Source organism: Notechis scutatus, chromosome 2, assembly GCF_049901735.1.
Source record: "Notechis scutatus isolate UNSWTSFEM ecotype Mainland chromosome 2, rNotScu1.2, whole genome shotgun sequence".
NCBI classification, from domain to species: domain Eukaryota; kingdom Metazoa; phylum Chordata; class Lepidosauria; order Squamata; family Elapidae; genus Notechis; species Notechis scutatus.
This window is the reverse complement of record NC_142010.1, coordinates 128,287,219-128,303,549: the sequence shown is the minus strand read 5'-3', so window position 1 is coordinate 128,303,549 and position 16,331 is coordinate 128,287,219. Positions and strand designations below refer to the sequence as shown.

The 16,331-nt window shown below is 39.4% G+C and overlaps 1 protein-coding gene across 2 annotated transcripts in view; it reads left to right on the top strand.

Annotated features, from left to right (window-relative positions):
- Positions 1 to 16,331, top strand: part of ATAD5 (ATPase family AAA domain containing 5) — a 33,019-nt gene that overhangs the window by 15,716 nt on the left and 972 nt on the right. For both annotated transcript variants that reach the window (XM_087956174.1, XM_026680831.2), the window contains exons 15-22: positions 3,038 to 3,199; positions 4,592 to 4,704; positions 5,764 to 5,857; positions 10,636 to 10,700; positions 11,642 to 11,807; positions 13,015 to 13,193; positions 14,708 to 15,534; positions 16,093 to 16,257. In XM_087956174.1, coding sequence (XP_087812300.1) covers positions 3,038 to 3,199; positions 4,592 to 4,704; positions 5,764 to 5,857; positions 10,636 to 10,700; positions 11,642 to 11,807; positions 13,015 to 13,193; positions 14,708 to 15,534; positions 16,093 to 16,257 — 1,771 coding nt within the window. The remainder of the gene's footprint in view (positions 1 to 3,037; positions 3,200 to 4,591; positions 4,705 to 5,763; positions 5,858 to 10,635; positions 10,701 to 11,641; positions 11,808 to 13,014; positions 13,194 to 14,707; positions 15,535 to 16,092; positions 16,258 to 16,331) is intronic.

Sequence of the window (16,331 nt, the reverse complement as noted above, 5' to 3'; positions counted from 1 at the left end):
CAACTTTAAGAGGCATGGACTTCGACTCCAAGAATTCTGAAAATTGAAGTCCACATAAAGTTGCCAGGATTGAAAAATACTGATTTAGCCATTTGGTATTTTAAGTTAATGGCAGAGAAGGATAGAGAATTTCTTATTATTTTTTTGATAAATTACTCAAGGCATTGAACATACCTAATACCCCTTCCTCCTCCTCCTCCTCCTCTTATCCCCACAACAACAATCCTGTGCGGTGAAGTGAGAAAGAGGGACCTCCTCAAAATCACCCACCTGGCTTTAATGACTAAGGCAGGACTAGGACTCAAGATCTGGTTTCTAGCCTGGACTTCCGGTTTGAGCTTCTTCGGCTACAGACCGAAACCTCGTCTCTGCGAGGCTTCGATCCATGCTCTCCGCTGGAGCGCCCTGAGCCGGCTGGTTTCGGGGCTAAGCCATCCCGTAGAGGTGGTGAAGAAGGGGGAGGCTGCCTGCAGGGTTGAGGAGAGCCGCAGCTCTCCTCCCCAGCTGGCCATTACTCCCTTTCCCGAAGGCGGTTGTAGCGGTGGTCAGAAATGGCCACCACAAAGAAAAACTCGACCGGAAAAGAATGTGCAGGAGGAAGATAAGAAGAGAAAGTTTTGGTTGACCGGGTCAAACAGCAAAAGCAAAAAATAAGGTACCCTGGAATTGAAACTATTAAAAAACCAATAACATTGTTCCCTAAGAAGATTTTTAAGCTGCGAAGGAGAGAAAAGGGAAAAGATTCGGGTTTTTTTTCTCCTTTTCCTATACTGACAGCTAAGAGACTTAAGCAAGAAATTGGGAAAAAATCCACTTTGACGTTAATAGGCATTTAATGCTGAAAATAAAAAGTCAAAGGGATAATAAAGATTTCTGGATAATCAAAAGCTTTTGAAAACAGGAAAGGAGAGAAAAAGAATAAAAGGGCAGGATCTGGAAGGGAGGAGACTGCCTGGAATTAAAAAGAACTTACAGCAAAATCTCAACAAGACTTCCAAAAGATACATTTTAACTGAAATATCGCAACAAAAAACCCAGGAAGAGAAAGTGGAAAAAGAAATAAGAAAAAATAACTTGGGATTATTTGGATTACTTGATGATTTCTGGATTTTGGTTATTGTATTGAATGACTAAAATCAATCGGGTGGTTGTTTAAAACTGTTTAAAATGGCTCCACTTTTAGAAGAACTGAAATTGGAACTTAAAAAGTACAAAGAAGATGCACAAGAAGGGAGAGGTTCTTTTGGGTTCGTAGTTCAGTTTTTAGAAATGGAGATTTGGAATTATGAGAAACAACAAGAAATGCCTGCAGAACAAGAAGATTGCGACAAAGAAGAAGCCATCCTTAATGAACAAGTAATCTTAGGTGGGGGGAAGGAAAGTGGGGAAAGAGAATGGAAATTTTAAGATTGGGAAAAAGAACTCCAAAAAAAATACAGTGAAAAATAAGTATAAAATCAGAAAGCAACAGAAGAGGGAAATGCAGAAGAGAGAATTAGAAGTAGGGAGACAAGTGGGTAAAAGGGGGAGGGAGAAGATGAGAGGGAAGAAAGAAAGGAAAAGAAGTTATAAAGGACAGAAACAAAATATAGAGAAACAGGGTCTATTTAGAGATAATGGGTGAAAATTTAATGGAAAAAGGGATTCTGCAAAGGTACATAAGATAGTATTGTTATATTAGAAACAAAAATAATTTTAGAAAATATGAAACAATGTATGATTAAAATGTTTGATAAAATAGCTATCGTAATTCAGTGGAATGCTTGTCAATAAATAAATGTAACAAAATGAATATTTAATGATTTACAAAACATATGTGAAGAGAAATAAGGGAAAAATTAATTATGGAGATTATATGTGTCTTTAAGGAAGTATGATATTTAATTGAAAAGTGTTAAAGATGTTAATATTTTAATGATTATTAATGATAGAACTGAATTGGAATGGAATGGGGGTTTATAATTACATATATTTATAATCTTTTTTTTTTAAGAATATAGTGTGTATTATAAGAATGTACCAAGCAGAATTCGATTGGAAGTTATGTATTATGTATTATATTGAAGGTCATAACCTTAAGGTATATATTGAAGTTTAAATAAGAGTTGAATGGATGTAATTAAAATATATAAAGGTGTCATACTCCAATTAGTAACTACAGGAGAAAATTTGTCTAATGAGAAAAGATAATATGAAATTGAAACAGAACAGACAAAAGTATAAATATAATGATTTGAATTGAGATGAGATAATCAAAATAAAATTGAGAAAATTAAAAGAGGGGAAAACTATATAGAAAATGTAGAATAATATAAGATATGGAATAGAACACAAAAAGGAGCATGAAATTGAGTTTTGTGTCTGTATAAAGAAGTTCAACCCGGGACCATGCTATTTTCAAAAAAGATGTTTTACTTGTATTTTGTATGTATGAAAACCCAAATAAAATTTTATTTAAAAAAAAAAAAGATCTGGTTTCTAGCCTGATGCCTTAGACCAAACTGGCTCTGCTATCAACACATGGAGAGTCATGTTAAATATAATTAAACTGAGTAGAGAGCCAATTTGGTGTCATGGTTACAGGCACTAGTGTCGATTAGAAACCAGGAGACTCCGAGTTCTAGTCCTGCTTTAATGATGGAATCAGTTGAATGACTCTTAGCCCTAGGAAGAAGGCGGCACTGGCAAAATACTTCTAAAAATCTTGCCAAAAAACCCGCAGGAATTTGTGCAGTTGCCAGGAATCAACCCTGACTCGAAAGCACAACTTCCCTTCTTCTCCTCCCCACACAAAACACCTAACAACACAATCCCTGAGCTACATTTCATTTTAACAATAATTAAAACTAATTCAGCTTAGCCCCAAGTACCTTTTAGGATGTGGCCCTCAGCATGTTTCCCAAAGGTCAAATGCAGACTAGTTTTGAGATAAATTCCTTTGGAAATAGCAGATTTATATTAAGGAAAAGAGTTCTGTTTGTAATATAAAAGCTAATGTTTTCCTGTTGTAAGTTTATGTTTAAATTTGCTATTATAGAGAAACAATCTCCCAGAAAAGAATGGTCCCCAAGGAAGTTTTCAGTTTCACCCAGAAAAGTTGGATTAAAACAAGGCTTAATGCCCCAAACCCTAGACAATTATTTTAAATTAACTTCCAAACTGAAGAACCAAGAAGAAAAAGTACCAAGCAGCAATAAAGGTAAACTTTACCATAAGTACTGAGAGTGCTAATTTGTCTTGTAAAAATTGAATCCATGGTGCAATTAGGTACAATGAGTGATCTGTTAGCTGCTATAGAGGTCGAGAACTTGTAGCATGTGATCTTTGGGAATGAGGGAAATATGAGCTCTTTGTCCTTTCCCCCCGCCCCTTTTTTTTAAAACAGAATCAAAACCTGTATTTGAAGCCATGTAGATGTTGCGTATAATTTGCTGTGTAGTGGGCTGCACTTAAAAATCAGCCAAGAAACTGTTATACTTCTCTTAAGTTGGCAACAGAAAATTCCTGACATCTCTACTATAATATTAGGTGATTTCAGTACTCTCACCTGATACATCAAGATCTCAGTGAGAGTGCCAAAATCTTGCAAGATCTGGCAGCCTTCATATCAGGTGAAATTGCAAGCTTTTTTTTTAAACTCAATGCCAATGTCCGTGCAAGATTGCATACTGCTATGTCTGCCTCCTCTCTTTGATTGAACAATTCCATTTAAAGGGACCCAGGAAGTAGGCTCTCTCTGTCACAGTCCCTGTCTTCTGGACCAATACTCCCCAGATATCTATTTGATCAAGTCCACATAGTGTTCTGTAATTTATTATCTTTGGGATAGTATACTTGTAGAATGCTGATAGCTGTCTGAATGCATAGATCTTTTTTGGTACTGCTGTTAGCTGCTCAGAGTCAGGCTGGAGTCAGCCTGCCCCTGAAACTAATTAAATGAATAAATGTTTGTCTTGCCTTATATGAGTTACATTTCCTGCTGTTGGCCTAAATGAGGTGCAATTTGTTTTCTTCAGCTGCTATATGTTGTTAGTTTCTGTATAGGTAGTTCTCAGTGTATAGTTGAGCCCAAAATTCCTGTTGCTAAATGAAACACATTATAAGTGAGTTTTGCCCCATTTTACCACCTTTCTTGCCACAGGTGTTAAGTGCAGTGGTTAAGTTAGTAACTTGGTTGTTAAGTGAATGTTAACCATTGACTTCGTTTGTCAGAAGTTTGCAAAAGGGGATCACATGATCCCAGGACACTGCAGATGTCGTAATTATGAGTCAATGGCCGTGGCTGAATTTTGATCACGTAACCATGGAGATGCATCAATGGTCATAAGTGTGAAAAATGGTTCTAAGTCACTTCTCAGAGTTGTTGTAACTGAACAGTCACTAAACGAACTGTTGTAAGTCAAGGAGTACCTATCTTTTATTTCCAGCTAATCTAACGAACCACAATTGTATTATGTGTCATTGTAAAATTAAGCTTTAGAAGCAGGGGAGCCATAATTTTAATAATATTTTGAGGACATTTTACATCCCAGTATTGCATTACTTTTTTACTTTCTGATACAAATCTGATTGTACCTTTTTCTTCACACAGAAAATAGGAAAAGCTTAGCCGAAAACAAACCAGAGTTAAAATCAGGAAAAAGAAGAAAAAAGGAAGAAGAATCCAGTAATAAATGTGCAACTTCTCTTATTCTTTTTGAAGAGGTAACATTAGCTGCAGATCCTATTCCCTTTGCGACTCTCCGGAATGAAGGAAAAAGGACAAAGTCAATTTTTAAAAATTAATTAATTGCTAAATATATGGCCACCCAACTCTCACATGGTGACTTGCGGTGGCTTACAAGGTTAATTATTAATGTAATGATTAATATAATTTTTATACTTATTAATTCAGAATATAGATTCCACTCAACTTTTGTTATTTCCAAGAAATAGAATCCTAGTGATTCTAAATAATACGCTGCTTGATTTACTGCTGCATTTAACTTACTTTTCAGGTCCTATATTTAATTGTAAATACAAATTTTGTTTACTCCCAAATTAGAGTAGGTACCTTTCTACTTTTCAAATCAACCCAGCTCCAAAAAATCTTGCATAAAACTAAGATAATACACGTAGTCCTTGACTTACAACTACAACTGAGCACAAAATTAATGTTACTAAGTGAGACATTTGTTAAGTGAATTTTGGCCCATTTTACTACCTTTCTTGCTACAGTTGTTAAGCGAACCACTGCAGTTACTAAGTTAATAAAATGGTTGTTGAGTGAATCTGGCTTCCCGACTGACGTTTGTCTCAAGGTTACAAAAGATGATCACATGACTTCAGGACACTGCAACTGTCATAAATAGGAGTTAGTTGCTAAGCATCTGAATTTTGATCACATGACCATGGGGGTGCTACAGTGGTCATAAGTATGAAAAATGGTCATAAGTCACTGAGCCACAGTGGCACAGGAATTAAAATGCAATACTGCAGGCTACGTCAGCATCCTGCAATTTGGCAGTTCGAATCTCACCAGGTTCAAGGTTGATTCAGCCTTCCGTCGAAGTTGGTAAAAATGAGGACCAAGATTGTTGGGGGCAATATGCTGACTCTGTAAACCGCTTAGAGAGGGCTGTAAAGCACCGTGAAGCGGTATTTAAGTCTAAGTGCTATTGCTATTTTTTCAGTGCCGTTGTAACTTTGAATGGTGCCTTAATAAACTTGTAAGTTGAGCATTACCTGTATACAACAATTAGAAACATGTTTCCCTTCTCCTAGGTTGATATAATATTTGATGAAGATACTGGATTTCTAAATGCAATAAAGACCTTCATGAGCACTACCAAGAGACCTGTCATTCTAACCACCAATGGTAGGCAAATGTTATTTCTGTAATTCCTCAGCTGTCTGGCTGCTGTAATCTTACATTAAATAACCATTTTGAATGCACTCTTATAAGATTTAATTAATATTATTGTTTGAGCTCTTTTAACTTCAAGAGGACAGTTCCAAAAATGAATTGCCTAGCTACTGTTTTGTGCATTGAAAGAATATTATGATTCCTTTGGGCAACAGTTTCTTCTGTAGCATCATCAATAAATTTTGAGGCCTAGTGCATAAATAATAATAAGTAATAAGTAATCAGTCGTGGGTGACTGTGGGTGCCAGAGCATAAACCTGTCCTGCTCCCATAGCAGTTTTCAGGATCCCAAAGTTAAATTTAAAAAATAACTAGCATTTGTTTTGGGATTCCCACATGAGATGTTTTGAGATTTTGGACAAGAGTGCCAGAGTCCCATCAGATTGGATGATCTTAGCAGCTTTTGCCCATCTATCTGTTTTTAATTTCTTTGTTTGGGCTCCAAGGAATCTTTGGAGAACAAATTTCTGGTTAGGCACCATAGTTTTTATGGACGTTAACTTCTAAATTAAAGAATTATTTCACTGCCCTTATTTATTTAGAACTCCACTAGCTTCATCCTAGCAAAGTGAACCTTATTATTAATCAACCAAATATCTTCTCAACATAACTTGTTCTAAGAAAAATTCAATAGTTGTTGGAAGTAAGACTTGTCACTGTGACGTAATTGCAATTGCAAAATGAAATCTAATTTTCTAATATATTGTTTGTTGTCCAGAGTAATAGTTTGTTAGTGCTGTTTTCAAAAACAACAAGTCAGTGCAGACTTAGGGAGACCAGATATTTGCCCTGAATATATCCCTGTGTTGACCCTAATAGTGTATTCACAGGGTATGTGTGAGAACCAGTGACAAACATCCTGTCCTCTTCGTTGAGGGTCTGCAGCCCCCCATATGGTATTGATTATCAAGTATTTCTCCCTCAAGAACAGTACAAAATTTTGAGAGTGCATTACTAGGTACAGTTCTAGGAGACTTAATCAGGGCCAAAACAGAAATTTTAATGTTCTTGAAGGCTAGGTCAGGGAAATAAGCAGTTTGCTGTAGAGCAGTGGTTTTTGGGCTCCTGTGCCAATAACTGCGCTCGCGTGCCAGCCCCCAGAAGGCAATGCATGTGGGTAGCCCCCCCACGCATGCACATGCAACCTCCACCATGTGCGCCATGTGTCTCCTGCGCATCCCTGCCCCCCACGCATGTGCCAGATATCCGACAATCGCCTGTCGGGCGGTGCATGCGCAATAGACCTCTGGGTTGAGGGCTCACATGCCAGCAGTAATGGCTCTCCGTGCCACTTCCGGCACGCATGCCATAGGTTCACCATCACGGCTGTAGAGTAAATTGATTGTTCAATATTTTATAATCCATTTTAATGTTCTCAACAAACTGATTTCCTCCTCTATACTATGAATTTTCTTGTAGAGTCCCCTAAATGGTACTGTAAATCAATTTTTATTGATCTCTTTAGCAAAATGGGCAAAAAATTTAATCTTCTTCCTTGGGGAGAAAATGGGGACTTTATGACCTTCTTGGTGATGCAGTGGTTAGCGTTCAATATTATAGGTCATGGGTATCAAACTCGCTGCATCACGTTGATGTCAACATGATGTATTGCAACATTTTTTTTCTCTTCGCGGAGCTGGGGTGGGTGTGGCATGTGTGTGACGCATCCCGCCCACGGGCCTCCAGTTTGACATCCCTGTTGTAAACTAACTCACTGCTCACAGCCAGGAGTTTGATTCTGACCAGCTCAAGATTGACTTAGCCTTCCATTCTTTCCAAGGTCAGTACAATGAGGAGCCAGATTGTTGGGGGGCAATATGCTGACTCTATAAACTGCTGAGAGAGGACTGTAAAAGCACTATGAAGCGCTATATAAGTCTTATTGCTTTTGCTATTTTTCTTGTGAATATTGATGTAGCTGTTGCTTAATGACATTAATTGGGGCTGGGATTTGGGTCACTAAGCAAGGTCATAAAGTGTGGCATCACATCACTTAGTAATGGCAATCCGTGTTGCCAACGTTAAGCAGGGATTGCAGGTAATTCAGTAAGGGCCTCCTTGCGACATCCTGCTGTTTTTCAAGTCAATGGGCAACCTGGCAGGAGGTTGGAAGTTCCAGGTGTCCCAAAGGTGCTTTTTCAGGAGGCAACTGGGCTTTCTCATTTTTCTTTGAAGAGGTTTCGATCCAAGAAGCTTCTTCAGCTCTGACTGGATGGTGGGGAATGGAAAGATTCATACTCCTTGCAGACAGCTGGTCATTTGCATTCTTTTATCAGGTCATTTAGATCACCTGGAGGTTTATCTGTGTCATCAGGGTCACCTGAGTGGTGCAAATAGGCATGGAGCTTTCTTGGAACTGTTGAAAGGACTGTTGTAGAGAGAGGGGTGTTTAATTTGACATAGATCAGGGTGGGCAACCACGGCCCGGGGCCACATCCGGCCCGTTGGTCTGTCCAATGCGGCCCGCCCCTGAAAAAAATAACTGCCATTGGTCTGTCCAATCCGCCCGCCCTGAAAAAAATCGCTGGGTGTGGCGTATTGCCCTGTGCCGCGTGGCCCCCAAAGCTGCAAAACAGTGCGAAGCGATCTAGGGGTAGGAAAGAAAAGAAATTTGCAAAGGCCTCGGCTGGGAGTTCGAAATCACCTTCAAGTGCGACCTCTCCGAAGGTGAGTCCCCGATCCCCTTTTTTTTCCCGGGCTTCCAGGCTTAAACTTTGCAAAGGCAAAGCTTGCAGGCTGGAGCGTCTTCCCTGCCGAGGAGCGGAAGGGTTCCACCCGGCGGGCGGGCGGGCTGCTTGAGCCACCTAAAGCTAGGCCGCTGCTGGTGGAGCCTTGCCCTGCCATGGTGCCCCGTTCCTGGCTCGGCGGTCCTGCTCGGGCGGCACTTTAAAAGCCTGCTCCCAGCACCCGAGCAACTTCCCAGCAACTTTCGGCTTTCTTTTAACTCGCTGGGCGCCGCGCCTGGCCCCGAGCCACGCGACAGAGGGAAGCCCGGCGGGCGGGCGAGCTGCTTGAGGAGGCGACCCGGCGGTGCTCCGGCAGCAGCAACAGGCAGTTTCGCCCGGCTCCGCTCAGGTGTCTGGTTGGGCTGTCAGGAGCAGCACGCCGGCGCAGCTGTGCGCAGTCCCGCGTTGCCTTGGGAAGGAAAAGGCAAAACCAGGAGCCGCTGAGCCTGAGCCTCCGGTGCCGCTGCTCTTGCAAAGCACCGCCGCGGCTGTTCCTTTTGCCTTTCCTTCCCGAGGCAACGCGGGACTGGAGCCGCGCCGAGCCGCGCCGGCGGTAGCAACTCCTGACTCAGGGGCCTCCGAGGGGAGGGGAAGGAGGAGAAGGGGGGAAGGGTGGGGGGCGATTCCCCAAAATCTTGTGCTGACCCGCCCGCCTGTCAAATTTTAAAAGTCAATGCGGCCCCCGAGCCAAAAAGTTTGCCCACCCCTGACATAGATGGTCTCTTTGACCCCTCTTTGAAACCAACGGTCCCCTCTGCCCAAAATGTGGACTTTGTTCCAGGTGGCTCACAAGCAGGTTGGTGGGTGGGTTGGAGGAGTCTGATACAAAGTGCTGAGGGGCACACATACTATGGCTGGGTATGGGGTGGGTTTTTGGAGGGTGTACAAGAAAGTGGCAGGAACCACTTGCAACCTTCCATAGCAGCTTCCCCACTGATAGTTTGCTTATGGGACGTCAGCAGAGAAGGTCACAAATAGTGATATGACTGCAGGGCACTTTAGCCATCATAAAGGCGAGCTGTTTGCCAAGTGTTGAGCTCATGATTACATCACTGGGGGCGGGCTGGGAAAGCTGGAACTCAAAGGTCATAAGTACCACTCGTTCAGTGCTGTTGTAACTTTGAACAGTTGGTTAAGGAGTGGTCATTAATCAAGGACTACCTGTGTTATGTTTGTTGGTGAAGGATGGAGACGGGAAGGGGTCTGAGTATTCAAGTGGATGTGATTGAGAGAAGAATTATTATTGTGCCCACGGGGGAACCTGGGTTTCCATATGGCCAGATAGATAAGGATGGGTAAAGATGGGTGTTTTATTTTTGTATGTATTTCCAAGTAAGGAAAAATTGAGTGAAAAGATGGTATATGGAAAACATATTTATGCTGGTAAATATGCCCAAGATTTCTATGTATCCTATTTTACCGTAGGATAGCAATACCACTTCACAGTGCTTTTATATCCCTTTCTAAGCAGTCAGCACATTGCCCCCAACAATCTGAGTCCTCATTTTACCAACCTGGGAAGGATGGAAGGCTGAGTCAACCTTGAGCCAGTCAAGATCATGGCTCACATGACACAGAATAACAGAGTTGGAAGAGGCTTTGGAGGTCATCTAGTTCAACCCCCTGCTCTACTGAGCAGGAGAATCAATAGCCATTTCTGATAAATGGCTATTATCTTATTAACCAGTTACGGCAGTGAGTCTTACTCTTTTTCCATTTATTGGGTGCCTGCATCCTTATTACAATAGAAATAACCGATGTTGAATTTTGTTACCTTTTTGCACTTTTTATAACCAAGAAATAACCTAGATTGATAATAATATCAATACAAACTAATACTTCTAGTAAGTTCTGTACTCTCAAACGTGCTGAATATTTCTACATAACCATTGTATAAAGAGAGGTATTTTAATATTTGAAATATTTTTCTGTCTGTTTTATAAAAGCAAAAATAATTCCGTATGACGAAATGGTAAAAGTCTGTATTATGAACCTTTTGTGTAGATCCATTGTTCAGTGAAACATTTGATGGCTGCTTTGAACAAATCACCTTCAGAGTACCTTCTTTGGTAAGTTTTTCAATTCTAGAATTCCAAAAATGTTGATTAGAGTTTCTTAGGACAATGAACCTGTCCCAAGTAAAACTGTAATTTAATGCAACCATTTTATGTCATTACCCAGAAAATATTATCCACGCAATTTAATTAATGTGCCAAAAGAGATTATAGATTAATGTCTATATTACAGAAAATATTTATAGATGACCCTCAACTTACTGGTCACTTGTGTGGCTTTCGAGGCAAAAAACAAAGAACCCTAATGCTCCACTCCTTTAAAAGTCTTTTTGGGTTGGTTTTCCAGATAAAACCAGCTTTTGTGCTATGAAACTACCATATTTTTTGCATTGTAAGACGCACCTGACCATAAGACGCACCTAAATTTAGAGGAGGAAAACAAGAAAAAAAAATCAGGGGTAGTCTGAGAGGACCACAGATAGGTGTCCTTTCATGTGCCAGCTCTGCCTATTGACTCCAGTTGCAGAAAAGAGACAGAAGAGGTGGGCAATGACAAAGACAGAAGAGGTGGGGTTCAGCACTGTAAAAGGACCCCACCACAGCCCAGCTGCTGTTCACCAAAGGACCAGCACTGACGCAGAGACATTCCCACCCACTTTTTGGGGGGAGAGTGTGTCTTACAGAACAAAAAACATGGTAGTTTTTATTTATCTGCATTGTAATGTTCAGCACTCTACATCCTAAATGTTCCAATTTTTAGCTGTAATGTACAGTATATGCTATCTATTGCATAATAAGGATTTAAAAACAATGCATATTGTAACAAAATTGTTAATTTTGGAAACGAACATCTAACATCACACTTTCTAATTGGCTTACTACCTATTTTTAACAACACTAGCAAATAAATATAATTTGTAGTCTTGCGATAGAACATTCTTTGATATGTTTACTAAAGGCAAGTATTGTCAATCTTTTCATCCGTTTGTACTTAGATAAATGTGGCTAGCTATCTCCAAGTTCTGTGTTTGGCCGAGAATTTAAGGACCGATATCAGAGACTTTGCTGCCTTGTTAACTGTGAATAACTGTGACATCAGGCAGAGTATTCTATATTTGCAGTTTTGGGTCCAGAGTGGTGGTGGTTACTTGAAAGAAAAAGGTATGACAGTCTATCATAATTACAACTCATTTGAAACTAAATGAAACTTAAATGAACCTTTTGCTTTGGCTGGGCCAAATTGAGTGAAGAGAACTTGTCTTGGGCTGCATATGAAATATATACTATAGTTAATATAAATAAATCGCATAATAATGTTGAAAGTTTATGGTCTTGTGAGGGCCACAGTACTAGCTGTCCAGGGCCGCATATGGGCCATGGGATGGATGTGCCTGGTTTAGGCTTTTATATTTAAACATGTTTATAGTATCAAATTCCAATTTAAAGTGGAGTTATGGTGGCGCAGTGGTTAGAATGCAGTATTGCAGGCTAATTCTGCTGACAGCCAGCAGTTCAAATCTCACCAGGCTCAAGGTGACCTTAGCCTTCCATCGTTCTGAGGTTGGTAAAATGAGGACCCAGATTATTAGGGACAATATGCTGACTTGGTAAATTGCTTAGAGAGGGCTGTAAAAGCACTGTGAAGCGATATACACGTTTAAGTGCTATTAGTATATGTAAGACACAAGTTACTGTGTTGGCCTCCAAATAGATTATGAAAAGAGAAAAAGCAAAGATCAGGGAATAGAATGAGGTTTGCGGAAATGTAACAGTGTAAATATGAGATGGAATTACTGATATATAACCAAAGTGGAAGGGTAGAATTCTAGCCAACGTTATTGACAGCAATGCAAAATCAGAGGTTTTCAATTCAATGTATAGAATGTGAAGGATGTGTGTTTATGTTTATTTTCATAGTCATAATGTACACTGAAGATGGTATTTAATTTCATTGTACAAGGTGCAATGACAATCAAGTAAACTAAACTACACTGAATCTGAGGGCCAGATTATTCCTTGTGTGAGTTGGTTGTACCTGACTATGTGGTTACAGATCTAGTAGTAATTTGGTAGTAGAGATAGAACTTTGTTAGGCATCCCCCAAAGCCTGCAAACCATCCAATCCCCTCCAATTACTTTGAAACAATTCCTTTAGGATCTGTCCCCAGAAAGTTTTCCAAAATCAGGAGGTCAAAACTGGGAGGAGATTCACTTTCTGACTAGAGAACGGCACATCTTTTATTTAGCTCTGATATACTTACGATCCCATAGTTAAGTGAGGTCTGATATATCAGTCTGACTGGAATTTGAAGTAAATTGATGGCCTTTTGCTTCGCTCAATATTGAGGTACAAAACTCTTGTCTACAGGGAACTGGACAGAGATCAATGGCATAAAACAGAACGCTTCCATCAAAGAATCGAATAGCTCGAATTCAAAGCAACCTATTCTTGAGAATATTCCAAAATGTAATACTGGCTGCACTGAGAATCTGCTTGGACTTAAGAACATATTTTTGCCTTCAGAAGATTTGTTCTCATTTCTTAAGGTACGTTTACTAAATTGTTTAACAAGAAATGAACCTTCAACCAAATGTTGCAACATGGATCTTGCTAGGCCCATCCATTTGATCTCTCTCCCTTGTCCTTGGATTTGTTTTTCCTTGGCTGTATTGCATGGTCAGTGAACAAGAGAGCCTCACTGGACTTAGGTTAAAAGAACAGTGCTATATATCCACTCAGGCTTTATTACAAGTAGTCCTCAACTGACGACTACAGTTGAACCCAAAATTTCCATTGCTAAGGACAGTCATTAAGTTGATTTTTTGCCCCATCTTACAAACTTTCTTGCCACCATTGTTAAGTGAGTCACTGCAGTTGTTAAGTTAATAAAACAATTCTTAAGTGAATCTGGCTTGTGTCTTGACTTTGCTTGTCAGAAGGTCGCAAAAGGGGATCACATGACCCCGGGACACTGCAACCGTCATAAATAACCGTTATAAATGTGAGTCAATTGCCAAGGGTCTGAATTTCAGTTACGTGACCATGGAGATCCTGCAATGGTTATTAAGTGTGAAAAATGGTCATAAGTCACTTTTTTCAGCGCTGTTGTAACTTTAAACGGTCACCAAATGAAATGATCGTTGTGAGATGAGGAATGCTTGTTCTATTGCTGGTCTGCCAATAAGCTCCTTCCGCTTACCGGGGAGAGTGGTTTGAGTCCGGGCTCCGCTTGTAAAAGACAGGTCCTTTTCTGATTCATTGGCTTTCTTCCCTCTCCCCCCACGTCATAAATCCAAACCAGCATTTTATGTATTTATAGGCCTCGGTGGAGGATGACATAACTTCTTCAGTAAAAATTATATCTTTAACAAAATACTCATGCAGAAACTTGAAGGTAAAAAACTATGTGCAATGAATGCTTACAGTCTTAAATCAAATCTAGAACAATGGCCCTTTTTCAAACCATTGGATTTCCGAATTTAGTTCTGATCAAAGTAGATGAAATAGGTAGCAGTAGAACATTTGTACAGGTAGTCCTGGAGTTAACAACCACAATTAAGACTGGGATTTCCATCGCTAAGTGATACGGTCATTGAGTCACGCCTGATTTTACAACCTTTTGCTGTAGTCATTAAGTGAACTTAACAGTTACCAAACAAATCTGGCTCCCTCCGTTGACTTTTGTTGGTGGGAGCCCCGCAAGAAGCTCACAAATAGTAATCACACAACCTTGGGACACTGCAACAGTCATAAATGTGAGGACTGGTTGTAAGTCATTTTAACTTCAAAGGTGTTTAAATGAATGGATGTAAGTCCATGGCTATCTGTATGAATAAAAAGATAATTCAAAAGACAGAAATTATAAGAAACTTAATTCTACAGTTAAGTAACCACATTTAGAAAATTACTTTTAAAAAACACAGATGTCTTTTTCCGATAGATTTCGTGTATCTTATTTAATTAACTATTTCTGGCATGATTAAAAGACAGCCTTTACAATCAAGTAGGCTCCAAATCTCTTTCTCCTTCATGATAATGATTTCTAATGATTTCTCAACAGCGTGAAATCAGAACAAAAGAAGATTGGAACAAACTGATACATCTGCTCACAGAATTCCAGATGAGGAATACAGACTTTACTTACAGCAACCTTGAAATTGTATCATCTTTGCCTCTTAATATAATTCCAGAAGCAATTGAAATAGCCAGCCCTGCATGTAGCTTTATTGCAGAAAAGGCTTCAAGTAGTATGTGCATTGATACTGACTACTTAGAGGAAGCCCCCCCTGTGAAAAAGGCTAAACGATCAAAATGTCTGAAAAAAATGACTGTGTTGGACGATAGCGATTTATTTGAACGTGGATTAAATTACTCCGGGTTTGTTACACTGTCCCCTGACACAAGCACTTCAAGCTTAGAAGAAACAGGCACAGTGGAATCTATGAAGGTTGGCACAGGAGTACCGAAGGATGGGACATCTGTCAGCGCAAAAGATTCTGTATTTGTATCCCAGTGTTTAAATTCCTTAACTGAATACCTGGACAATATGTCTTTCTTGGATTGTTATTTCACTGAACCCACCCAAGCATCCAAGCAGGCCGGTAAATATGGAGATTTTATTTGGACCAAGGGGAAGATAAAAAATGGTCTCTCTGATGAATTTAGTGTGGAGTACACTGACTGGTGGAATTCTCAAAGCTCTAGCGAACTAAAAGCAACAATGGAGGCGTTAAGTTTTAACAAATGCTCCAAGAGTATTTCAAAAATCATGGACAGTTGCTTGAACTGTAATAAAACTCTCCAGAAGAATGAATTTGAAGAACTCTCTCCCCATGTTTCAAAAGAACAAGCTGATTTATACTTCGGCCGGTCAGCAGCTAATTCCAGGTAAAAACTTTTTCTTAGGTTTTTACAGTATGAAATGGGAAAAAGAGTGTCCTTGGTATGTAAAGCAGAAGCCCTAAAGAGAACAAAGAGCTTATAATATTTTGATAAAGGCCTGGATATTAATTTCTCCTGTTGACTTTGAAACTGAAGACAAAAGCAGAGACTGTCAAGTTGTCACATTAATTTCTAAGATGGAAGAGAACAGTTTTATCAACAAAATTATTTTAGAAATAAACTTGTTTAATACCGGAGAAAAATTTTACACTTATCCAAGCTGCTTCTCTTTATACTACGTCTCATCTAATGGGTTTAGAAGTAGTAAAATGACCATGGAAGATTTAATGTTAATTCAATTGTATGTCTTTTATTTTTAATATAGAATCTTAATCTCTGCTTATTACACGATTCCTCAGATTTTCATTTTTTGAAAAGGATATTCCAGCTTTCTTATAGAATACAAGAAAAAGATTAGGAAACTAAGCAGAAGCAATCTGCTGCAGATATTCACTTCTAAAAATATAACTGATAGAAAATATATTATGTACTTTTCTTTTACAGCATTCACTATAATGCACAGAAGAGGATAGAATTAATTAAAAGTGTGTTTTCCAGTACACCTTTAAGTCTTAATAGCAAAAAAGCCAGTGTAATGGAATATCTGCCAATTCTTCGCAACATTTGTAAATCAGAGAAACAGAAAGAACAGGGGAAGACAAAAAGGAGGTAAGTTATCTATAGAAGTAAATCTCATTGAATTCAAAAGGATTTACTTTCTGGTGTGTTGGAATACAATCTAT